Source organism: Pan troglodytes, chromosome 16, assembly GCF_028858775.2.
Source record: "Pan troglodytes isolate AG18354 chromosome 16, NHGRI_mPanTro3-v2.0_pri, whole genome shotgun sequence".
NCBI lineage: Eukaryota > Metazoa > Chordata > Mammalia > Primates > Hominidae > Pan > Pan troglodytes.
Window position 1 is genome coordinate 43,765,342 of NC_072414.2, and position 25,137 is coordinate 43,790,478.

The 25,137-nt window shown below is 43.0% G+C and overlaps 1 protein-coding gene across 3 annotated transcripts in view; it reads left to right on the forward strand.

Annotated features, from left to right (window-relative positions):
• The window catches only part of TMOD2 (tropomodulin 2), a 67,774-nt gene that overhangs the window by 27,830 nt on the left and 14,807 nt on the right, over window positions 1–25,137 (forward strand). For all 3 annotated transcript variants that reach the window (XM_009429131.5, XM_063794931.1, XM_016928244.4), the window contains 3 exons: window positions 1,771–1,901; window positions 3,460–3,567; window positions 21,806–21,949. In XM_009429131.5, the coding sequence (XP_009427406.1) occupies window positions 1,771–1,901; window positions 3,460–3,567; window positions 21,806–21,949 (383 nt within the window). The remainder of the gene's footprint in view (window positions 1–1,770; window positions 1,902–3,459; window positions 3,568–21,805; window positions 21,950–25,137) is intronic.

Below are 25,137 nucleotides of genomic sequence, written 5' to 3' on the forward strand. Positions count from 1 at the left end.
TATTAACAATCTGGTGCATAACCTTCTTGACGTTTATACGTACACATACAAATATTAACTTGTCTTCTAATTGTGGCCTCTTATCAGTACTTACAGGTTTCCTTCATTCTTTTAATGAGTAGATAACTTTTTTTTTTTTTGAGACAGAGTCTCGCTCTGTTGCCCAGGCTGGAGTGCAGTGGCACGATCTCAGCTCACTGCAAGCTCTGCCTACCGGGTTCATGCCATTCTTCTGCCTCAGCCTCCCCAGCAGCTGGGACTACAGGCACCCACCACCACGCCCGGCTAATTTTTTTTTGTATTTTTAGTAGAGACGGGATTTCATCCTGTTAGCCAGGATGGTCTCGATCTCCTGACCTTGTGATCTGCCCACCTCGGCCTCCCAAAATGAGTAGATAACTTTTTTAATGGATAGATAATGAAGATACTTTTTTTTTTTTTGAGACAGGGTCTCATTCTGTTGCCCAGGCTGAAATCCAGTGTCACTACCAAGGCTCACTGCAGCCTCAAACTCCTGGGATCAAGGGATTCTCCCACCTCAGTCCCCTGAGCAGCTAGGACTACAGGCATGAACCATTACACCTGGCTAATTTTTAAAATTTATTGTAGAGGCTGGGTCTCACTATGTTGCCCAGCCTGGTCTGAAACTCCCGGCCTCAAGAAACTCTCTTGCTTCAGTCCCCCAAAGTGCTGGGATTATAGGTGTGAGCCACCATGCCTGGCTCCTGAATAGATTCTTTTAATGAATAGACAATGAGTTGTTACGTGATGATGCTATACTTTATTTACCCATTTTCATATTGATGGACATTTTGTTTATCATGTTTTGCTGTCACAAGTAATATATCAGGGAACAGGGAACACCCTTGAATATATATCTTTATGTATCTGTGCTATTTTTGTAGGTAAGACTTCTAGATATAGAATTGCTGGGTCATAGAACATGCACATCTTAAATTGCGATAGATAATGCCAAATTACTCTCCCAAAACATTTGCATCAGATCACATTCCCACTTATAGAGAAGTACGAAGATGCTTTTTTCTCCACATTGTTGCCAACTCCAAATGTTACCTCGTTTCACACTTGTTTGCTAATTTCTTTATTTTGGAGCTTAGTTACTTTTTATATTTTTTGGTTGAGTGACAGATTCTTCTGAGCGTATTATTGGTTCATTTTTAATTGGGTCACCTTATTGATTTGTAGGAGCTCTGTGTGTATTGGGATATTAATCCTTTGTGTCTCTGTTAACTATTTTTGAGAATTCTTCCATTCTTCTTTTTTATCCCTTTCTCTCCCCATACCTTCCTTAAAACTAAAGCTCCAGAATAGAACTCAGAGGAGGGTAGGGTATGATCAAGAGGCCAGAGGGGTATTAAAGTTTGGGAAATGAAGACTTATTGTGGTGTCTGATTTGTATCTCAGATCCTGTAGTCTAGTTAGTATAGTCTGACAGATGTCCATATGGAGCAGCAATAATGGCCCATGGATATTTTGAAAGTTGGAGTTTGCTGCAGGGTTTCCTGAACTTTGGGTCCATGCAGTGTTAGCCCCAGGGAATTCTCATTGCAGTTGAGAAACACCAGCCTTCCAAGCTGTGACTCATAGCTATACCACTCCCATGCTTGCTTAGCTGAGAATACACCTACTGTCATTGCTATTAAAGTGTTATTGGAATCAGCATATGAAAGAAATGTCATTTTTGGGAAGTCGCCACTGATTTTGATAGGAGAGACTTTGCATTTTTTAAAATGAAAACTTGTGTTTTAGATGTTGTCAAAGGTGAAAAAGTAAAGCCAGTATTTGAGGAACCACCAAATCCCACAAATGTGGAAATAAGCCTGCAGCAGATGAAAGCCAATGATCCTAGCTTGCAAGAAGTCAACCTCAACAACATTAAGGTATTTCATTGTGATTATCATCAGTCAGTTAATTTATCATGAGATCAGAAAACTTACCAGAGATGACCTATTGCTTGTTTTCACACCTGTTTGCAGTTCTTTGTAGTCACTGAGTTGGAGTCAAGGTATCCTATTCAAAAGAAGTGGGTTTTGGAAAACAGTGATTTCTATAATTATTTGAAAAGAATCACCATACCTGAGTTAAGCATAGTACATTAGTTATATCTATTGCTGAGTAACAAATTACTCCAAAACTTAGAGGCTTCAAACAACAGACATTTATTATTTCACACACAATTTTTCAGTGTCAGGAATCTGGTAGTGGCTAGCTGGATAGTGTGGCTCAGGGTCTCAAATGAGGTGGTAGCGAAGTTGTCATCCAGGGCTGCAGTACCAGGCTTGCCTGGGGCAGGAGGATCCAATTCCAAGATGGCGGATTCATGCGGCTGTTGGCAAGAGGCCTCCATTTCTCACCATGTGGCTCCCCAGAGCGAGTGATCCAAGACAGAAAGATGAGAAAGCAGGAAGCCACAATACCTGTTATGACCTGGTTTCTGAAGTCACATGTTGTCACTTCCACTTTATTCAATTTGATAATAAGTCATGCCACTCTCAAAGGGAAAGAGTAGGAGAGAGAGAGAGAGAGAGAGAGAGAGAGAGAGAGTGTGTGTGTGTGTGTGTAAACATTACCTGAAGTCTCTTTTGTTTATTCTTTTGGGGCCAATTCTTAGCATTTAATAATAACCAACTTTTATTGAGTACTTACTATGTGCCATGTCCTTTACTAAATACTTGGAATTTATTATCTCATTTAATTATTAGTTGGACTTAAAGAGTTGTTAACATCATAGAGTTAGCTTGTAGTGCAGCCAGGACTCTTCTCCACTTCTAACTGCACCCCACATTGTCTCCTTCCCCAGTGGTCATTACTGTGCTAAATGATCTAGAAAAAGGACTACAAAGATGAATAAGATTTATTCAGTCTTTACTCTGAAAACAATTATACTAGGAGAAAAACACTAAACAGATAATTATAACATGATGTGGTGAGCCACCAAATGTCATTGAATTGCAAGAAATAAAAATTTTAATGCTACCTAGGAGATCCAGTAAACAAAGGAGATGATATTACATCTGAGTCTTGAAAGAGAAAAGGACAAAAGGAATTTCCAGGCTAAGGGGAAAGCATATATAAAGGTCTGAAAAAGAGAAAGACTGTGGTATATCAAAACAGTGGCAAATACGTCAGTCTGGCTAGAATACAGAGTGAAAAATAAAAAGAGGGAAGTATAGTATGTGTATACTTTCTTGGTTAGGGAAAACAGAAAGACGACACTCAGAGGTACCATAGTGGTAGTTTAGATTCCCCTATTGGACACTAAGTGGTGCTGTTGGCTCAGGATAGCTTGGTTGCTGAAGGCTAGGTAATGACCCTCATTTAGAAGGGATATCGTGTATTTATCTACACATATCTGGTATTTAAAGGTTGTGGGTTCTTACCTTGGCAAGAGTGTGCCATACAATGGTTCATCAACTAGCCATGTCTTCTCTGTCTTAGAACATTCCAATTCCAACCCTGAGGGAATTTGCAAAGGCTCTGGAGACCAACACTCACGTGAAGAAGTTCAGCCTGGCCGCAACTCGCAGCAATGACCCTGTGGCCATTGTGAGTAAAATTCTTAGAAATATAACATGAAGTTATTTAATTCACTGGAGGCTCTATTTACTTTGTTTCATTAGCTAACAATTTTTTAGATCTGGAAAACTTACATTCTACACAGTTAATGAGCAAAATTATATTTACAATGCAGTAGTTAAACTTCAGAACTGAACTGTCAGATGCTTTAAGTTATCTGGAATTTTGTCAGCATTACAGTTTTCAGAGAAAGAAACAAGATAAGTTTGGCATTTAACTAACTGAATATTTAGAGTTTGTTCTGTGCTTAGGATACATTTTCTAAAACTTTCGCATCTACAGTCATTGGATATTATGACCCTAAAGCCCTTCAGGAATTAGGCATCTATAGAAATATTGAAGTAGCTGGGCGCGGTAGTTCACGCCTGTAATCCCAGCACTTTGAGAGGCCGAGGTGGGTGGATCATGAGGTCAGGAGTTCGAGACCAGCCTGGCCAATAGGGTGAAACCCCATCTCTACTAAAAATACAAGAACTAGCTGGGCATGGTGGCACGCGCCTGTAGTCCCAGCTACTTAGGAGACTGAGGCAGAAGAATCACTTGAACCCGGGAGGCAGAGGTTGCAGTGAGCCGAGATCATGCCACTGCACTGTAGCCTGGGCGACAGAGGGAGACTCTGTCTCAAAAAAAAAAAAAAGAAAAGAAAAATTAAAGTATATTTTAATCTTTGAAATGGATTAATATGTGTCTAAAATGTCTTAGACAACAAAATCAGGAAACATTCTGTGTTTGACACCAGAATGTGAAAAAAATAGCCAGCCAGGTGTGGTAACGTACACCTCTGGTCCCAGCGACTTAGGAGGCTGAGGTGAGACAATTGCTTGAGCCCAGGAGTTCTAGGCTGCAGTGAGCTATGATTGCACCTCTGCACTCCAGTCTGGGCAATAGAACGAGATGATTGATAGATAGATAGATAGATAGATAGATAGATAGATAGATAGATAGATAAAAGAAAAATAGCCAACTAAAAGTTCTATTCTTCCTATGCATTTTAGATAATTTAGCCAAATAAGGAAGCCCCTTGTCCCAGGTAAATACTTATACCATCACTATCATGATTTTTATTCTTCCTATCAATAGCCAATTAGTAACTCCTCCTATTAATAGCTACTTTATTGAGGAATTAGTAAATGCCAGCACTGATCTTCGTGCTTTCCATGCAGCATCTCATCCATTTGTCACTGTAATACTATGAGGTATATACCATTATTAGTTCCAACTTTAACAAATGAGAAAACAGCTTCAGAGAGGTTAAGTAAGCTATCCAAGGTAATACAACCAGTAAATGGCAAAGCCAGAATTCACTAGCAAGTCTTTCTGGTTCTACAGCCAGGAAGCTTAACCATCAAGCTATGCTAGATTTACACACAATGCCTGGCTGTCATACATTTGCTAAAATATGTGACTTATCAAAAGCCTGGGCATCAGCCTGTTGTTCTATGGCATTTAATGCTCAGCCCTTGAATCGAGTTAGAAAAACGCAAGTTGTCTGGACTTGATGGTTTGATTTAAAGTAACATGTCTTTTGGAAGATCTAAAATAGCATTTAAAACAGATGACATGAAAGTAATGACTACCTATCATGGTCCTGGCACAGAATAGATGTTTCAAAAGTACTTGTTAAATAAATGAATGATCATAACCTCCAACCTCTAGCAATAGAGAATATTTCTATGGTGATCACAGCAAACTTGAAATAAGCACTCATGTAAAAGAGGAACCAGGCTACAAAAATCAATGTTTTTACCAGCAGTTATTACATATCTAAATTCGTAGATTGAAAGCAGTTTTGAATTTGAAACCTATCATTAAAATAGAAAGATGGCAGAACTAGATAATTGGTAAGGTGAAATGAGCAGTTTAAGGATTCTTATCTCTGTATGATTTTGTACTATTTCTGCCTTTTAGTAGATTTTTTTCAGTAAAGCAAAAATATTCACAATATACTTTGTATGTAAATGAATAAAGGGATAAATAAATGATTTGTCACTTCTGTTTAATATATTATTTTGAGTAAAATTGCAGGGCTGGAGTTAGTTCACAATCAACTCTCAACACTACTGGTAAATAATCTAACTCCTATTCTAAACCAAATAAATAACTTACTAACTGGATTAAATAAGTTCCAAATATAATAATCACTTTGATGCTGTTTTTAATGCAACAACTATGTGTTAAATGCCTATCATGTGAAAAGCACTACGCTAGGAGCTGGATTTTTTGGGTAACACTTTTCAGGCAAATTTGACCTTTTGTAACTTGCTTTTTAAAGAATACTTTATTTGGTAACTAATGTTGGCAAAGGTGTGGAGAAAGGGGAACACTTGTATACTGGTGGTAGGAATGTAGAGTAGTACAGCCATTATGGGAAACAGTATGGAGGTTCCTCAAAAAACTGAAATTAGAACTACATGTGATCCAGCAATCCCACTGCTGGGTATATATCTAAGAGAAAGGAAACCAGTATATTGAAGAGATATCTGCCCTCCCGTGTTTACTGCAGCACTGTTGACAACAGTCAAGATATGGAATCAACCTAAATGTTCATCAACAGATGAATGGATGCCGGGTGTGGTGGCTCACGCCTGTAATCCCAGCACTTTGGGAGGCCAAGGCGGGCAGATCACAAGGTCAGGAGATCCAGACCATCCTGGCTAACACAGTGAAACCCCGTCTCTACTAAAAATACAAAAAATTAGCCGGGTGTAGTGGCAGGCACCTGTAGTCCCAGCTACTCAGGAGACTGAGGCAGGAGAATGGCGTGAACCCAGGAGGTGGAGCTTGCAGTGAGCAGAGATCGTGCCACTTCACTCCAGCCTGGGCAACAGAGTGAGACTCTGTCTTAAAAAAAAAAAAAAAAAAAAGATGAATGGATGAAGAAAATGTGGTATATATATACACACTGAAATATTATTCAGCCATAAAAAAGAATGAAATCCTGTCATTTTCAGCACCATGGATGGGATTGGAGGTCATTGTGTTAAGTGAAACAAGCCAAGCACAAAAAAATTAATATAGCATGTTCTCACTTACATGTAGGAGCTAAAAAAAAAAAGTGATTCTCATGGAGGTAAAGAGTAGAATGGTGGTTACTAAAGCCTGGGAAGGGAAGGGAGTAGGGACAAAGAGAAGTCGGTTAAGAGGTACAAAAATACGGTTAGTTAGAAGGAATAAGTTCTTGTATTCAATAATTTATTATAAATTTCAAAATAGCTAGAAGAGAAGAACTGTAATGTTCCCAACACAAAGATAAACCTTTGAGGTGATGGCTATTCCAATTACTCCCATTTCAATAATTTATTATAAATTTCAAAATAGCTAGAAGAGAAGAACTGTAATGTTCCCAACACAAAGATAAACCTTTGAGGTGATGGCTATTCCAATTACTCCCATTTGATCACCGCAAACACATTGTATAAAGGTATCAAAATATTACATATACCCCCAAAAATATGTACAACTATTATTTATCAATAAAACATTTTAAATTTAACATTTAATTTAAACATTTTTAATTTATTTGGTATAGTCATAGTACAGTCTATAAAAAATAGAGGGACCACAGGTTTATATGGATAGAGTTTTCAAAATATGATTTTGCTACTGTTTTCTGAAGAGCATCACTCCTAATAGAAATTTTTCCCTCGTCCTTCATTCCAATTCTAAGATGTGGTACACCACCCTCCTCCCCTCCTCACTCCCCGAATCCCCCCTTCTCAAGGGTAAGCTGAGAAGAGAGAGGCAGAACCAAGGGAAAGAAGTGATGATTTTAGGAAAGGTTTTCTTCGTTGTCACTGTGCCTGGGTGATGTTTTATTGGGAGTCCTGGCAGAAAGTCTCCATTTTTAGCATTCAAACATGCGACAAAAAGGCATTTCTTGGTGGATGACATTTGTGGACCTCAAACCTTATTCTGCTTTCATGTTATAAATTATTATTCTGATATATTTTTAGAATCAGTGAAGCCCTGTGCGATTGGCATCCGTTTAGACATGTCCCCATTTAAGGCTGTTTTGCATTCAATCAGAAAACATATTTTGGGGTTTGTGGTGAACACAAGCCATTTTACAGATGAGGCAACTGAGACTCAAAGAAGTTGAATGCTGAACTAAGATTACACCGCATGTGGCCAAGCCAGGATGCAAATGTAAGTCACCTGTGATTGAGTTTAGTTTACTGTGCCCCAAGCACTTTCATATAACCACATCTATAGCAACTGAGCATTCAAATGGAATTTGTCCCCACTGAATGCCAATGAGAGGGCCCAATATACTTAAAATGCTACTGTTATTTACAATGATGCCACATAAAAATCAAGAGTTTAGGACAGGACTGTCTATTGGAAATAAAACGTGAGAGGTCACTTCCAAGATGGCCGAATAGGAACAGCTCTAGTCCACAGCTCCCAGTGAGATCGACGCAGAAGATGGGTGATTTCTGCATTTCCAACTGAGGTACCTGGTTCATCTCACTGGTTGGACAGTGGGTGCAGCCCATGGAGGGTGAGCTGAAGTAGGGCGGGGCATCGCCTCACCCGGGAAGGGGTTGGGGTTGGGGGATTTCCCTTTCCTAGCCAAGAGAAGCCATGAGTGACTGTATCTGGAGGAGCAGTAAACTCCTGCCCAAATACCGCGCTTTTCCCACAGTCTTCGCAACCAGCAGACCAGGAGATTCCCTCCTGTGCCTGGCTTGGCAGGTCCCACGCCCACAGAGCCTTGCTCACTGCTAGCACAGCAGTCTGAGATCCACCTGGGATGCTAGAGCTTGGCGGGGGGAGGGGCATCTGCCATTGCTGAGGCTTGAGTTGGCATTTCTATGCTCACAGTGTAAACAAAGCGGCAGGGAAGCTCGAACTGGGCGGGGCCCACCACAGCTCAGGAAGGCCTACTGCCTCTCTAGATTCCACCTCTGGGGGCAGGGCATATCTGAACAAAAGGCAGCAGACAGCTTCTCCAGACTTAAACGTCCCTGCCTGACAGCTCTGAAGAGAGCAGTGCTTCTCCCAGCATGGCGTTCGAGCTCCGATAACGGACAGACTGCCTCCGCAAGTGCGTCCCTGACCCCCGTGTAGCCCGACTGGGAGACACCTCCCAGTAGGGGCCGACAGACACCTCATACAGGTGGATGTCCCTCTGGGACAAAGCTTCCAGAGGAGGGATCAGACAGCAATATTTGCTCTTCTGCAGCCTCTGCTGGTGATACCCAGGAAAACAGGGTCTGGAGTGGACCTCCAGCAAACTCCAACAGATGTGCAGCTGAGAGGCCTGTCTGTTAGAAGGAAAACTAACAGAACGGAATAGCATCAACATCAACAATAAGCACATCCACACCAAAACCCCATCCATAGGTCACCAACATCAAAGACCAAAGGTAGCTAAAACCACAAAGACGGGGAGAAAACCAGAGCAGAAAGGCGGAAAATTCCCAAAACCAGAACGCCTCTTCTCCAAAGGAACACAATTGCTCACCAGCAAGGGAACAAAACTGGACAGAGAATGAGTTTGACGAGTTGACAGAAGTAGGCTTCAGAAGGTCGGTAATAACAAACTTCTCTGAGCAAAAGGAGCATGTTCTAACCCATTGCAAGGAAGCGAAAAACATTGAAAAAAGGTTAGACGAATGGCTAAATAGAATAATCAGTGTAGAGAAGAGCTTAAATAACCTGATGGAGCTGAAAACCACAGTACAAGAACTTTGTAACTGAAAACCACAGTACAAGAACTTCGTAAAGCATACACAAGCTTCAATAGCCGATATGATCAAGTGGAAGAAAGGACATCAGTGATTGAAGTTCAAATTAATGGAGTAAAGTGAGAAGACAAGATTAGAGAAAGAAAAGTGAAAAGAAACGAACAAAGCCTCCAAGAAATATGGGACTATGTGAAAAGACCAAATCTACGTTTGATTGGTGTACCTGAAAGTGACAGGAAGAATGGAACCAAGTTAGAAAATACTCTTCAGGATATTATCCAAGAGAACTTCCGTAACCTAGCAAGGCAGGCCAATTTTCAAATTCAGGAAATACAGAGAACACCACAAAGATACTCCTCGAGAAGAGCAACCCCAAGACACATAATTGTCAGATTCACAAAGGTTGAAATGAAGGAAAAAATGTTAAGGGCAGCCAGAGAGAAAGGTTGGGTTAACCACAGAGGGAAGTCCATCAGACTAACAGCGGATCTCTCAAGCCAGAAGAGTGGGAGCCAATATTCAACATTCTTAAAGAAAAGAATTTTCAACCCAGAATTTCATATCCAGCCAAACTAAGCTTCTTAAGTGGAGGAGAAATAAAATCCTTTACAGACAAGCAAATGCTAAGAGATTTTGTCACCACCAGGCCTGCCTTACAAGAGCTCCTGAAGGAAGCACTAAACATGGATAGGAACAACCAGTACCAGCCACTGCAAAAACATGCCAAATTGTAAAGACCATCAACGCTATGAAGAAACATCAATTAATGGGCAAAATAACCAGCTAGCATCTTAATGACAGGATCAAATTCACATATAACAATATTAGCCTTAAATGTAAATGGGCTAAATGCCCCAATTAAAAGACACAGACTGGCAAATTGGATAAAGAGTCAAGACCCATCAGTGTGCTGTACCCAGGAGACCCATCTCACGTACAAAGACGCACATAGGCTCAAAATAAAGGGATGGAGGAAGATCTACCAAGCAAATGGAAAGTAAAAAAAAGCAGGGGTTGCAATCCTGGTCTCTGATAAAACAGACTTTAAACTAACAAAGATCAAAAGAGACAAAGAAGGGCATTACATAATGGTAAAGGGATCAATTCAACAAGAAGAGCTAACTATGCTAAATATATATGCACCCAATACAGGAGCACCCAGATTCATAAAGCAAGTTCTTAGAGACCTAGAAAGAGACTTAGACTCCCACACGATAATAATGGGAGACTTTAACACCCCACTGTCAATATTAGACAGATCAATGAGACAGAAAATTAACACGGATATCCAGGACTTGAACTCAGCTCTGGACCAAGTGGACCTAATAGACATCTGCAGAACTCTCCACCCGAAATCAACAGAATATACATTCTTCTCAGCACCACATCGCACTTATTCTAAAATTGACCACATAATTGGAAGTAAAACACTCCTCAGCAAATGTAAAAGAACAGAAATCACAACAAACTGTCTCTCAGACCACAGTGCAACCAAATTAGAACTCAGGATTAAGAACTCACTCAAAACTGCACAACTACATGGAAACTGAACAACCTGCTCCTGAAAGACTACTGGGTAAATAACGAAATGAAGGCAGAAATAAAGATGTCCTTTGAAACCAATGAGAACAAAGACACAGCGTACCAGAATCTCTGGGACACATTTAAAGCAGTGTTTAGAGGGAAATTTATAGCACTAAATGCTCACAAGAGAAAGCAGGAGAAATCTAAAATTGACACCCTAACATCACAATTAAAAGAACTAGAGAAGCAAGAGCAAACATATTCAAAAGCTAGCAGAAAACAAGAAATAACTAAGATCAGAGAAGAACTGAAGGAGATAGAGACACAAAAAACCCTTCAAAAAATCAATGAATCCAGGAGCTGGTTTTTTGAAAAGATCAACAAAATAGATAGACCACTAGCAAGACTAACAAAGAAGAAAAGAGAGAAGAATCAAATAGACGCAATAAAAAATGATAAAGGGGATATCACCACTGATCCCACAGAAATACAAACCATCATCAGAGAATACTATAAACACCTCTATGCAAATTAACTAGAAAATCTAGACAAAATGGATAAATTCCTGGACACATACACCCTCCCAAGACTAAACCAGGAAGAAGTTGAATCTCTGAATAGACCAATAACAGGTCCTGAAATTGAGGTAATAATTAATAGCCTACCAATCAAAAAGAGTCCAGGACCAGACCGATTTACAGCCGAATTCTACCAGAGGTACAAAAAGGAGCTGGTATCATTCCTTCTGAAACTATTCCAAGCAATAGAAAAAGATGGAATTCTCCCTAACTCATTTTACGAGGCTAGCATCATCCTGTTACCAAAACCTGGCAGAGACACAACAAAAAGAGAGAATGTTTACGCCAGTAATGATGAACATTGATGTGAAAATCCTCAACAAAATACTGGCAAACCGAATCCAGCAGCACATCAAAAAGCTTATCCACTATGATCAAGTCGCCTTCATCCCTGGGATGCAAGGGTGGTTCAACATATGCAAATCAATAAACATAATCCATCACATAAACAGAACCAACTACAAAAACCACATGATTATCTCAATAGATGCGGAAAAGGCTTTCAACAAAATTCAACAGCCTTTCATGCTAAAAACTCTCAATCAACTAGGTATTGACGGAACGTATCTCAACATAATAAGAGCTGTTTATGACAAACCCACAGCCAATATTATACTGAATGGGCAAAAACTGGAAGCATTCCCTTTGAAAACCGGCACAAGACAAGGATGCCCTCTCTCACCACTCCTATTCAACATAGTATTGGAAGTTCTGGCCAGGACAATCAGGCAACAGAAAGCAATAAAGGGTATTCAAATAGGAATAGAGGAAGTCAAGTTGTCTCTGTTTGCAGATAACATGATTGTATATTTAGAAAACCCCATAGTCTCAGCCCAAAATCTCCTTAAGCTGATAAGCAACTTCAGCAAAGTCTCAGGATATAAAATCAATGTGCAAAAATCACAAACATTTCTATACACCAAGAACAAACAGAGAGCCAAATCATGAGTGAACTCTCGTTCACAATTGCTACAAAGAGAATAAAATACCTAGGAATAGAACTTACAAGGGATGTGAAGGACCTCTTTAAGGAGAGCTACAAACCACTGCTCAAGGAAATAAGAGAGAGAGTACACAAACAAATGAAAAAACATTCCATGCTCATGGATAGGAAGAATCAATATCATGAAAATGGCCACACTGCCCAAAGTAATTTGTAGATTCAACATTATCCCCATCCAGCTACTGCTGACTTTCTTCACAGAATTGGAAAAAACTACTTTAAACTTCATATGGAACCAAAAAAGAGCCTGCATAGCCAAGACAATCCTGGGCAAGAAGAACAAAGCTGGAGGCATCACGCTACCTGACTTCAAACTTTGCTATAAGGCTACAGTAACCAAAACATCATGGTACTGGTACCAAAACAGATACATAGACCAACGGAACAGAACAGATGCCTCAGAAATAACACCACACATTTACAACCATCTGATCTTTGACAAACCTGACACACACAAGCAATGGGGAAAAGATTCCCTATTTAATAAATGCTCTTGGGAAAACTGGCTAGCCATATGCAGAAAACTGAAACTGGACCCTTTCCTTACAGCTTATACAAAAATAAACTCAAGATGGATCAGAGACTTAAATGTAAGACCTAGGACCACAAAAATCCTAGAAGAAAACCTGGGCAATACCATTCAGGACATAGGCATGGGCAAAGACTTTATGTCTAAAACACCAAAAGCAATGGCAATGCAACAAAAGCCAAAATTGACAAGTGGGATCTAATTAAACTGAAGAGGTTCTGCACAGCAAAAGAAATTATCATCAGAGTGAACAGGCAACCTACAGAATGAGAGAAAAAAATTTGCAATCTATCCATCTGACAAAGGGCTAATATCCAGAATCGACAAGGAACTTAAACAAATTTACAAGAAAAAAGCAAACAGTCCCATCAAAAAATGGGCAAAGGATATGAACAGACACTTCTCAAAAGAAGACATTTATGCAGCCAACAGACATATGAAAAAATGCTCATCATCACTGGTCATCAGAGAAATGCAAATCAAAACCACAATGAGATACCATCTCATGCCAGTTAGAATGGCAATCATTAAAAAGTCAGGAAACAACAGATGCTGGAGAGGTTGTGGAAAAATAGGAACGCTTTTACGCTGTTGGTGGGAGTATAAATTAGTTCAACCATTGTGGAAGACATTGTGGCAATTCCTGAAGGATCTAGAACTAGAAATACCATTTGACCTAGCAATCTAATAACTGGACATATACCCAAAGGATTATAAATCATTCTACTATAAAGACACATGCACACATATGTTTATCGCGGCACTATTCACAATAGTAAAGACTTGGAACCAAGCCAAATGCCCATCAATGATAGACTGGATAAAGAAAATGTAGCACATATATACCATGGAATACTATGCAGCCATAAAAAAGGATTAGTTCATATCCTTTGCAGGGACATGAGTGAAGCTGGAAACTATCATTCTCAGCAAACCATCACAAGATCAGAAAACCAAACACCACATGTTCTCACTCATAAGTGGGAGTTGAACAATGAGAACACATGGACACAGGGAGGGGAACATCACACACCGGGGCCTGTGGAGGGTGGGGTGCTAGAGGAGGGATAACATTAGGAGAAATACCTAATGTAGGTGATGGGTTGATGGGTGCAGCAAACCACCATGGCACGTGTATACCTATGTAACAAAACTGCGCATCCTGCACATGTAACCCAGAACTTAAAGTATAAAAAAAAAAAGAAATAAAACATGAGCCACAAATGGAAGCCCCATGTATAAATTTAAATTATTTAGTAGCCACATTAAAAAAAAATACATAGTAGACAAAATTAATTTTAGTAGTAAATAGATGCTACTTGACTTACAATGGGGTTATGTCCAGATAAAACTATTGTAAATTGAAGATCTTTATCTGAACATAGCCTCATCATAAGTCAAGGAGCATACTGAATGAGTATCACTTTCACATCATGGTAAATTCCAAAAATGGAAAGTGGAACCATCGTAAGTCAGGGACTCTCTATATTGTATTGAAACCAATATATCCAAAATGTAATTTGAAAATATAATGAGGTATTTTGCATTCTTTTTTTCATACTACATCTTTGAAATCCAGTGCGTTTTATGTTTGCAGCACATTTCAAATCAGACTAGCCAGTTTTCAAGGGCTCAGTAGCCACATTTCTCATGGCTACCATTTGGCCAGTGCAGAAATTTGCATTTCCATACAATCCTATAAAGTACAGACAGCAAACCCTTCTCTTTAAAGATGTATTTCTACTCCACTTCAATTACATTTAAAACATCTAGTCTTTGTTTTACTAATGTTATTATTCCCAGCACATGTAATATGCTCAAATATTTGCTGAACTGAAGTGAACCTGGGCCTACAGCCCAGTATTGTGTTTGGCTGGCTCGCCCCTGTTTTGTTCAGCAAAAGAAAGTGTTTTCTCAAGTTTAAAAGAAATTGGCAAGATCCTGGCAACTCGCCAGGAGGTCCTGCAACTTTCTGTAAAGGCCTAATTGCTCTGACATTTTGTTATTCTAATAATGAGAGTAAATCCCAAAGCTTGGAGAGTCCAAAAGGAAAGTCCTGATGCATCCCTCTCTGGTGATCAGATTAAAATGTATAGATTTAATTTTAATTAAGGACCTAGCACAGAATAAATGCACTTTAATTTACGTGGTATGCGATAGTGTAAATCCAAATTGTTGAGCTTTCTTTGCAGTACAAACAACTGCCTGACCAAGATACAGGATTATTCTTCTAGTCCAGTGGTTCTCAACCTAGGGCAATTTTGCCCTCCAGGGGACAATAGGCAGCATCTGGAGATATTTCTGGTTGTCATGATGGGGAGGAGTGCTATTGACATCTAGTGAGTCTCAGAGGCCAGAGATACTACTAAATATCCTTCAATACACAGGACAGCCTCCCACAACAAAGAATTCTTTGGCCCCAAGTGTCAGTCATACTGAGGTTAAATAACCCTCTTCTCATCCAATATTGGGACTTCTCGTCTTCCTTCTTCCTGTCTTTTCCACTGTAAAAACAATTAAAATAGTTCAGAACTTTTTTGTTCTACTCCCCAGAAGCAATCACTATTAGCAGTTTGTTTTTCATTCTTCTAGTTGTTGTCTTTATGACTTTAATTAAAGTGGTTACTGGCTCATGCCTGTAATCCCAGCACTTTGGGAGGCCGAGGCAGGAGGATCACTTAAAGCCAGGAGTTCGAGACCAGCCTGGGCAACAGAGAGAGACCTGTTTCTACACCAAAAAAGAAAAAAAAAGTGGTTGTCAATCCTAACTGCACATTATTCACCTGGAGAGCTCTTCAGAAATGCAGATGGCCATTCCACAGCCTCAGAGATTCCGATTTAATTCATCTGGGGTAAATTTTTTAAAGCTCCCAGGCCATTCTAATGTGTGGTCAATGTAGAAAACCACTAATATACAGAAATTTATATTTTTCATTTATCATCTTAGAAAATTTTTTATTCTCTATTATAAAAGATGAGGATAGTTCTATACTTAATTTTCCATTCCTCCTTTCTCTTCCACTTCCAAATTGTAGATATTCCATTATTTTCACACATTTGAGCTTTATACATTTTCTGTAATTATATTTTGTGTTTGTATATAGATTGATTCCAAAAATTAACCTATTAGCAGCATTTACAATTATATGACTTATATAAATATAAATCTCCATTCTCATGGGCCTTACAATCTAGTGACTAGTGCTGACCTGATTTTTGATCCTTTGCAGGTAACTTATTTTTCCTTGCTAGAAATTTTTAGTACTCTCTTTCCTCTTGGAATTCTGAAATTTCACTTGTCTGTTCACTTAAGAGTCATTTTGGTCCGGGTGCGGTGGCTCACGCCTGTAATCCCAGCACTTTGGGAGGCCAGGGCTAGTGGATCACCTGAGGTCAGGAGTTCGAGACCAGCCTGGCCAACATGGTGAAACCCCGTCTCTACTACAAGTATATAAAAAAAATTAGCCAGGCGTGGTGGCCCATGCCTGTAGTCCCAGCAACTCGGGAGGCTGGGGCAGGAGAATTGCTTGAACCAGGAGATGGAGGTTACAGTGAGCCGACACAGTGCCACTGCACTCCAGCCTGGGCAACATGTCAAGTGAGACTTTGTCTCAAAAAAAAAAAAAAAAAAAAAGTTTTTTTTATTCTTTCTGCTGAGTGTCTAGTTATTTCTTTCAGATAAAGATCCATAACTTTCTTCATCTCTGGGAAATTTATTTTTCCTCCTTAATTATTTGATAACTTCTTCCCTTCTGTTTTCTTTCTTTCTTTCTTTCTTTCTCCTTCTGGAACTCTTCTTAGATGAATGTTGAATCTCTGCATCTTTCATCCACATCTCTTAAGGTTTTCTCATAGTTTCTATCTTCATCTTTTTGCTGTATATCCTTGGAAATATCCTCAGTATTATCTTCTAGATCACCAACTTGGTCTTCAGCCATGCTTATTTTGTAATTCTAGATGTCTATTATTTTCTTTTATTTCAATGTAGTTTTTTTAAATGTTCAAAATGTTTTTCTTTTCTCTCTCTCCCTGCGCCGCCCCCCACCCCCCGCCCGACTTTTTCTCTCTTTCTTTCCTTTTCTTTTTCTTGTGGGGCAGGGAGGAAAATAATACATAATTAGAATTTTTAAATTTGTGTCTGTTTCTTCTATGGCATATTGACCTGCTTGGTCAACTTTATTCTTTCATGATGTTGGTTTTCTTTTTTTTCTTTTTTTTTTTTTTTTTTGTATTTTTATTTTTTATTTTTTTATTTTATTTTTTTTAAATTTATTTATTTTATTGATCATTCTTGGGTGTTTCTCACAGAGGGGGATTTGGCAGGGTCATAGGACAATAGTGGAGGGAGGGTCAGCAGATAAACAAGTGAACAAAGGTCTCTGGTTTTCCTATGCAGAGGACCCTGCGGCCTTCCGTAGTGTTTGTGTCCCTGGGTACTTGAGATTAGGGAGTGGTGATGACTCTTAACGAGCATGCTGCCTTCAAGCATCTGTTTAACAAAGCACAACTTGCACCACCCTTAATCCATTTAACCCTGAGTGGACACAGCACATGTTTCAGAGAGCACAGAGTTGGGGGTAAGGTCACCGATCAACAGGATCACAAGGCAGAAGAATTTTTCCTAGTACAGAACAAAATGAAAAGTCTCCCGTGTCTACCTCCCTCTACACAGACATGGCAACCATCCGATCTCTCAATCCCTTCCCCGCCTTTCCCCCGCTTCTATTCCACAAAACCGCCATTGTTATCATGGCCCATTCCCAATGAGCTGCCGGGTACACCTCCCAGACGGGGCGGTGGCCGGGCAGAGGGGCTCCTCACTTCCCAGTAGGGGCGGCCGGGCAGAGGCGCCCCTCATCTCCCGGACCGGGCGGCTGGCCGGGCGGGGGGCTGACCCCCCCACCTCCCTCCCGGATGGGGCGGCTGGCCGGGCGGGGGGCTGACCCCCCCACCTCCTTCCCGGACCGGGCGGCTGGCCGGGCAGAGGGGCTCCTCACTTCCCAGTAGGGGCGGCCGGGCAGAGGCGCCCCTCACCTCCCGGACGGGGCGGCTGGCCGGGCAGGGGGGCTGACCCCCCCACCTCCCTCCCGGACGGGGCGGCTGGCCGGGCAGAGGGGCTCCTCACTTCCCAGTAGGGGCGGCCGGGCAGAGGCGCCCCTCACCTCCCGGACGGGGCGGCTGGCCAGGCGGGGGGCTGACCCCCCCACCTCCCTCCCGGTCGGGGCAGTTGGCCTGGCGGGGGGCTGACGCCCCCACCTCCCTTCCGGACGGGGCGGCTGGCCCGGCAGAGGGGCTCCTCACTTCCCAGTAGGGGCGGCCGGGCAGAGGCGCCCCTCACCTCCCGGACGGGGCGGCTGGCCGGGCGGGGGGCTGACCCCCCCACCTCCCTCCCGGTCGGGGCGGCTGGCCTGGCGGGGGGCTGACCCCCCACCTCCCTCCCGGACGGGGCAACTGGCCGGGCGGGGGGCTGACTCCCCCACCTCCCTCCCGGATGGGGCGGCTGGCCAGGCGGGGGGCTGACCCCCCCACCTCCCTCCCGGACGGGGTGGCTGGCCGGGCGGGGGGCTGACCCCCCCCACCTCCTTCCCGGACGGGGCGGCTGGCTGGGCAGAGGGGCTCCTCACTTCCCAGTAGGGGCGGCCAGGCAGAGGCACCCCTCACCTCCCAGATGGGGCGGCTGGCCGGGCAGGGGGCTGACCCCCCCCACCTCCCTCCCGGACGGGGCGGCTGGCCGGGCGGGGGGCTGACCCCCCCACCTCCCTCCCGGACGGGGCGGCTGGCCGGGCGGGGGGCTGACCCCCCCCACCTCCCTCCCGGACGGGGCGGCTGGCCGGGCGGGGGGCTGACCCCCCCACCTCCCTCCCGGACGGGGCGGCTGGCCTGGTGGGGGCTGACCCCCACCTCCCTCCTGGATGGGGTGGCTGCCGGGCAGAGACGCTCCTCACTTCCCAGACGGGGTGGCTGCCGGGCGGAGGGGCTCCTCACTTCTCATATGGGGTGGTTGCCAGGCGGAGGGTCTCCTCACTTCTCAGACGGGGCGGCTGGGCAGAGACGCTCCTCACCTCCCAGACGGGGTCGCAGCCGGGTAGAGGCGCTCCTCACTTCCCAGACGGGGCGGCGGGGCAGAGGCGCTCCCCACATCTCAGACGATGGGTGGCTGGGCAGAGACGCTCCTCACTTCCTAGATGGGATGGTGGCCGGGAAGAGGCGCTCCTCACTTCCTAGATGGCATGGCGGCCGGGCAGAGACGCTCCTCACTTTCCAGACTGGGTAGCCAGGCAGAGGGGCTCCTCACGTCCCAGATGATGGGCGGCCAGGCAGAGACGCTCCTCACTTCCCAGATGGGGTGGCGGCCGGGCAGAGGCTGCAATCTCGGCACTTTGGGAGGCCAAGGCAGGCGGCATGCTTCGCCGGGTGGTCAGAGCTATTCGCCCATAGTCCGTAGCCCAGAGCCGGGGCTGCTCGGCTCTCCGTCCCCGGGGGGGCCGGGGCCGGGCTGGAGGCGTGCGAGCCTCTCATCGCCGCCTCCCAGCGCAGCCACCCGAGCCGCCGCCGCCGCCTCCCTCCATGGCTGCGGCGCCGCCACCCGACAGCTCGTCTGGCTCCAGCCAGGTCTCCGTGTCCCTTTTTTTTGTATTTTTAGTAGAGATGGGGTTTCACCATGTTGGACAGGCTGGTCTCAAACTCCTGACCTCACGTGATCGGTCTGCCTTGGCTTCCCAAAGTGCTCGATGTTGGTTTTCTTAAAATGTCTGGCAATTATTGGTTCCCTGTTTATATTTTTGAATGGAGAGCAAGGTTGGTTTGTATAATCCAGGATCATTTCTCCTGCAGTTGTATCTATCTGTTTTACCAACAGACCTCTCCCTTAAAAAGGAGGCCCCTTTATTTTTCTCCATTTGTCACCATCTGATAAGCTATATATTTTATTTATTAATTTATTGACTCTGCCCTCTTGCTCAAATATAAGCCTCTCTGAGGACAAGGATTTTTGTTTTCTCTTACTGCTAGAGCACAGTAGAAGCCTGACAAATAGTCTTTTTTGAATGTATGAGTGAGAGCTTTTTTTCAGCAGCAGGTGTGCTGACCTGCCACCTTCTCTGCAGTGTGTGTATAAGGAGCTCACAGGCAGCCTGAGAGTCCCCTGCAATCGCTACAGTTAGGAGGACTTCATTCTGGGAGGGGCACCTTTTAATGTATAGTAGTCCCCTTATCTGCAGAGGTTTCAGTGGATACCTGAAACCACAGATAGTACCAAACCCGATATGTGCTATGTCTTTTCCTATACTACATACCTATAATAATGTTTAATTTTTAAACTAGGCACAGTAAGAGATTAATAACAATAACTAATAATAGAACAATTATAATAACAATATGCTGTTATAGAAGTTGTGTGAATATGGTCTCTCTCAAATATCTTACTGTACTATCCTCCTCCCTCTTGTGATGACATGAGATGGTAAAATGCCTGTATGATGAGATGAAGTGAGGTGAATGACATAGGCAAGGGGACTGCGTTAGGCTACTGTTGCCCTTTTGACCATTTGTCAGAAGGAGGATCATCTGCCTCCGGTGATCCTGGCTCATCCAGCCATGACGATGTCAATGGTTGGATGTCAAAAGCAGACAGTGTCATTGGTTCATAGGCAGGGACAGCACGGAGATGCTGGACAAAGAGATGATTCACCTCCTGGGCGACATAGACCACAAGATTTCATCATACCACTCATAACAGCATGCAATTTAAAACTTATGAATTGTTTATTTCTGGGGTTGTCCATTTAACGTTTTCCCACTGCGGTTGACAGCAGGTAACTGAAACCGCAGATTGCAGGGAATGCTGTACTTCATTCCTGGCAGAGCTGCCTTTCCCATTTTCCCCCTACACTGTACTGGTGTGAAGGTCTGGAGGCGCCTCCGTTTCCGCACTGCTTCTGTCACAGGTCGCAGCACGTTCACCAGAGGCTCTTCCTGGGAGACTTCATTGATTGTGCTGGCAGCTGCTCTTTTTCCTGGAAGGTGCTGGGAGGGATAGTGTACTCTCCATCTGCCCTAGCTGTTCCATCTGTTCCTAAGGCAGTTCTTTAAGGAATTGCCCCAAATGGGACCTATCTCTAGCAGCTCAGGCAACAACTTGCTTGTGCTAATTTATCTGTGAATCTTTCTATTTTCTGTATTTCAGCAATTTCTCAAGATAATGGCCTTTTGTTTTGTTTTGTTTTCTTGCACTGTGAGAATTCCAGTCTCTTAAAAATTATATTATTTCTTCCTGGTGGTGGGAAACTCTGGGAGTAAAGAGAGCCGGCAGGTGCACATGTGCAGTCCGCTGTCTCAAACTCGAGTCTCCCATGGGTTTGCCACCCTCAGTGGTGATTTTGTTCCAAAAGTTATTTTTTAAAAATTCTGATTTATAGATGATCTGAAGTAATATAACTAAATCACTAGTTTCCAAGTGCTAGTCAATGGTAAAGTTTTTTTTTAAATTAATTCATAGTAAAGGAAAAAAACTGGGTTTTCTGGGATTATGTCCTTTCTACCTTTTTTCTAATGTTAAAATGTGTTTTCTCAAAAAAAAAACAGTAGTGGTTTTTTTTTTTAATGTCTCTACTTAACAAAAAAAATCTGTAATCCTATGTCAGTATCTTTTTTAAAAATAGTTTTTGCAAGTATGTGAAATTTATGTCTAGACTGCTGGACTGAAATATTTTAATTGTGGTTTTAAATTGTATCTTTGTTACTTGGAGGTGAAAGTATGATTTGATGAAGGTTTTCTTTAAGTGCTAGAAAACATCTGTATTTAATTTGGGAGTGAGGGGTTTAGTAAATTAATCTTTAGAAATTCTAACTTAATTCTAAGTTTTTTTTCTTTTTGCATCATAAGGCTTTTGCAGACATGCTGAAAGTAAACAAGACCTTGACAAGTCTAAACATAGAATCCAATTTTATCACTGGAACTGGGATCCTGGCCCTGGTAGAGGCACTGAAAGAAAATGACACCTTGACAGAAATCAAGATTGACAACCAGGTAAGGAAGGCCAGAGAATAGGCAAAGCCAACTCACAGGGTGTGCAGTGAGCGGGGGAAATGCCACAAGGAATGAGTTAAAAGACACAGTTCTGTGTGTGACTCAATTTGATGTACTGGATTTCCTGTAAGTTTTAGAACCATTTCTGGCCCATGGAGGATGTGCAGAAGAGCATGTTACTAATCAAACAATGTACAGTGGGGCAGCCTGGGACATAAAGAGCCATCTACCCCACAACCCTAGGCTAGTCAGGCTCCAGAAGAGAAAGCGAGGAGGTGGTGGCAGAGGTGTTGACAGCTGCTTTATTCAGTCTCATCATTGTTGCCTTTTGGCATGTATCTCTGCCCTGTACTATCCCAGCCTTACTTTTGCTTCTCACTGGGACTGTTGCTAACAGAGAAAGCAGGGTAGCCGTGGCCAAAGATTCAGATTTCTTTTCCTTGGCTGAAGACTTCTAGAACCAAAAGAGCAGATGCAGGCTCCTGCAGTCTGATGCTGGCTGCAGAGAGCCTATTTAAAGGAATCAGGGTTCTAGAAGATGGTCTGGCTTAGAGTAGCAGGCCACACCCATGAGATTGTGGTCTGATCACAGTCTCATTGATCATGACCACAGCATTTCTCAGGTTCCCATCTGCAGCCAAAGCAAGGTGCTTTTCCCTAGAGCCACCTCTTCCTGCCTGGCGACCTCTTTTTCCCAGCATCAGCCTGCAGTGCCTTCCAAGTTGCTCTGCTGGCTTCAGCTAACTCCTGCCCACAGACAGCAACTCTCAGTGATCAGCCATGATGTAGAGCCCTGCTCCTCTGGCCATGGGGAAGGGTCTGTGATGGGGTTCCAGACACTATATCTTGAAAAGAAAGGGCCTTGGAAAGGAGAGACCAAGGAGACTTGTGGTATGAGCATTCGTTCCCCTGTGGGATGGTGGGAGAGACAGTTGGGGAAGTGACTGCTCAGAGCATCCTTTGCATGTCTGGGGGCCATCTCTGGGAAATTTCCTGGTCCAAACCCTCCAAGATCTGATAAAGCCGCAGAGTGCCATCCAGGACTGTTGCCTAACCCTGGAAACCCTCAACAGTTCCTATGGAGGCTCTATTCTCTGTCTTTGCTAACCAGGACAAGCAGACTGTTTTCAGTGCAGGCCCTCTGGCCCTGGACTAACGATGTTTGTTGCCAGGGGAACACAGAAAGCCCACTAGGAGAGAGGAACTTTTACATTCTCATCCTGCCAGAAGGAATGTGCCACCAAAACAGCTTTCCTAGACACAGAGATGTGGAGGCAGCACCCCAGGGGATGTGCCACACAGGGCCCCGCACACTCAGGAAGTTCGATGCTGTGTATCCTAGCATATGTCCAGCTGCTAGTAAATTAGAAAGTGGCATCAGGGTGTGGGGGAGTAAGGAAACAAGCCAGAGAGAAATATGAAGGGAGAGAACAGAAGTGATCACTCAGGGATATTTGTTGAATAGACTCATATCAGGAAGAAGCTAAGTGGGCACTTAGTAAATATTTCCAGGGAAACTAACACAGAAGTGGATACCCTGTTCCAAAGTATATTTAACTTTGTTTACGGATTTAGGCCATTGTGAAACCCCATATCTGAAATAATATCACACACTCTGTCCCTAGTTCCTTACAAGATACCACCTAGCTAAGGTTGCCACATAAAATACAGTTAAATTTGGCTTTCAGATAAATGATGTATAAATTTTAGCATGTGTCATCAAATATATGGAATACCTTATATTATACTAAAAAAATTATTTGTTGTTTATCAGAAAGTCAAACTTAACTGGGTGTCTTGTATTTTTATTTGCTAAACCTGGCAACTCTATGCCTAGTATTGAGTTAGAATTAGCCTAGAATGAGCTAGAATTGTGAAAATTTAGAATAGAGCAGCTTTTGACAATGCATATAAAGAAGACCCTGAAGTACAGCCTATAATCCCAGCACTTTGGGAGGCCGAGGCAGGCAGATCACCTGGGGTCAGGAATTTGAGACCAGCCTGGCCAACATGATGAAATCCCATATCTGCCAAAAAATCCAAAAATTACCCAGGCGTGGTGGCACACGCCTATAATCCCAGCTACTGGGGAGGCTGAGGCGTGAGAATCACTTGAACCCAGGAGGCAGAGATTGCAGTCAGCCAAGATCATGCCACTGCACTCCAGCCTGGGTGACAGAGCAAGACCGTGTCTCAAAAAAAAAAAACAAAAAAACCCTGAAGTACAAAGAATTTGCTCCCTAAAATCCCCTCTAAATCAACCTCATCACCCCTCCTCAGCCATCTAGGAATGGATTTGTGTAGTTTTTCAACTTTAGTATTTCATTTTGCTTCTGAAATGGCTTCTCTTTATTTCTTTTTTTGTTGTTGTTTTTTGTTTGTTTGTTTGTTTTGAGACAAGGTCTCACTCTATGGCCCAGGCTAGAGTACAGTGATGCAATGTGGCCTCACTGCAATCTCCACCTCTCTGGCTCAAGTGATCCTCCCACTTCAGCCTTCTGAGTAACTGGGACTACAGGCACACACTACCATGCCCAGCTAATTTTTAAATTTTTGTAGAGACAGGGTCTCACTATATTTCCCAGGTTGTTCTCAAACTCCTGGGTTCAAGCCATCCTCCTGCCTCAGCCTCCCAAAGTGCTGGGATTACAGACATGAGCCCCACCACGCCTAGCCTGGCTTCTCTTTATTTGTATATGACAAGGAGGATTAAGATTTTCTAGAGAGGCTGGGTGTGGTGGCTCACACCTGTAATCCCAATGCATTGCAAGAATGAGACAGGAGGATCACCTGAGCCCAGGAATTCCAGGTTGCAGTCAGTTATGGATGTGTCACTGCATTCCACCTTGGACAACAGAGCTAGACCCTGTATATTCATTCTCTCTCTCTCTCACACACACACACACACACACACACACACACACACACCCTGTCTCTCTCTCTCTCTCTAAGAAAAGATTTTCTAGAGGAATTGGAAAAAATTGTTTGCTTTACTTGAGAAATGAGGGAATTCGGGGTCAAAACTTGTCTTGCATCCAAATTGTGTTCATTGACTCATAGACTGTTAGAAGTAACCTCAGTTTCCTTATCTATCTAATGAGGGGTTTGAAATAAAATAATCTGTAAGACAGTTTCCTCAGGCAGAACCAGAAGCCAAGACCAATTTAACAGCACAGCAATGGGCAGCT